At 52.0% G+C, this 1,510-nt stretch overlaps 1 protein-coding gene across 1 annotated transcript in view; it reads left to right on the top strand.

Moving 5' to 3' along the window:
* LOC107116084 (Golgi integral membrane protein 4-like) overlaps positions 1 to 1,510 on the top strand; it is a gene marked incomplete at its 3' end in the record, with an annotated part of 47,462 nt that overhangs the window by 34,535 nt on the left and 11,417 nt on the right. The window contains exon 6 of the mRNA XM_015417946.1: positions 1,258 to 1,408. Within this exon, the coding sequence (XP_015273432.1) occupies positions 1,258 to 1,408 (151 nt within the window). The remainder of the gene's footprint in view (positions 1 to 1,257; positions 1,409 to 1,510) is intronic.

Raw genomic sequence — 1,510 nt, 5'->3', positions numbered from 1 at the left:
GGAGGGGAAGGGAAGGGGATTGTTAGCCGCTCTGAGACTTTTTCAGGTAGTGAAGGGCGGGGTATAAATCCAATCTCTAATCTGGGAGAACCGGGTTTGATTCCCCACTCCTCCACATGCAGCTGCTGGTGTGACCTTGGGTCAGTCACAAGTTCTTTCCGAGCTGTTCTCTCAAGGGGAGTCCTTGAAAGAGCTCCCTCGGCCCCACCTGCCCCACAGGGTGTCTGTTGTGGGGAGGGGAAGGGAAAGGAGATTGTTAGTCGCTCTGAGACTCCAATCTCCTCCTCCGCCTTCCTCTGGAGAGCCACGAAAAAAAGTTTGCTCCACTTCTGAAATTAGTTACGTGGTCTGAATTTCTGAAAAATAGTGCCAGAAGGCCGCCGTGTTGGTCTGCAGTAGAAGAGCTACATTCGAGTCCAGTTGCAGCTTAGGGAGCAGCAAGATTTTGAGGGTATCAGCTGCCAAGAGCTCCTGACAAAGGACGCTTGGCTTTCAAAAGCTCATGCTCCCAAATCTTGTTGGTCTCTAAGGTGTGACTGGACTCGATTCTAGGATTTCCGAAAAATGCCTGCCTTTGCCATTTTGTTTAATAACACCTGGCCTGAAAGTCAGGGGTCATTTCCTGCAGGAGCGCACAGGAGCGGAGCTCTGGCAGTTAAGAGCCCAGGGGGCGGGCACATGCAACAAGCCCCGCCCCCTGCTCCCAGCAGCCCTCCGTCAGAGCAAGCAGCAGCCCCAATAGCAAGCAACCGTAAACAGTCCAGTGGAACCTTTAAGACCAAGTTTTATTCAGGTACAAGCTCTCCCTCCTCTGCGAGGGCAGATCTGCACGTTCCTTCCCCCCCCCAACAGCTAGCAATCCAAACTAGTCTAGTGGAGCCTGAGCGGTGGGTGTTGCCTTCTGACACACTTCCTGTGATGTCAGGGGGCGTGGCATATGCAAATAAGTTCTGCTAATGAGTTATGCTAATGAGCTCCCGCGCCTCTTTTTCTACGAATCGACCCCTGCTGAAAGTCTTACACGTTTGCTAACTGTTTTGTAACTCGTCAATCTTTAAGAAGGGATGATCTTCTCAATGTCTTGATTTTTTTTTTAAACTCTAATGTACTCACACGGCTGCAAACATTATGCCCATTAACTTACAAGCTTTATTTTCCCAGCCGGCTTTGTTTGCCTGGCCTTTATTCATTGCAAAAGCATGAATTACCCCCCTCCCTTTGTCTATTTCTCTTTTGATTCTCCCCCCCCCCACTCAGAACCAGCACGAAGATGTTAAGAAGCAGCTTCTGGATCTGCAGCTGCAACACAACGGGTTGAAACTGGAGCATCGGAAGGCGCTGGAGACCCACAGCCAGAAATACGCGCAGCTGCAACGGGAGAAAGAAATGGAAGTTGCCGCTTTGCAGGGTGAGCGCGAGAGCTGCGGTGGGGGAGGAGGGATGGGGAGGTAGCCCACCCTGGAGGTGGCAACCCCACACCCCTTGCCCTCATCCACTTGGCTTCCCCCCC

Source organism: Gekko japonicus, unplaced genomic scaffold (genome assembly GCF_001447785.1).
Source record: "Gekko japonicus isolate JY-2015 unplaced genomic scaffold, Gekko_japonicus_V1.1 scaffold893, whole genome shotgun sequence".
Taxonomy (NCBI): Eukaryota; Metazoa; Chordata; class Lepidosauria; order Squamata; family Gekkonidae; genus Gekko; species Gekko japonicus.
Note: the sequence above shows the minus strand (reverse complement) of the source record. Positions and strands in the feature narration are given on the sequence as shown.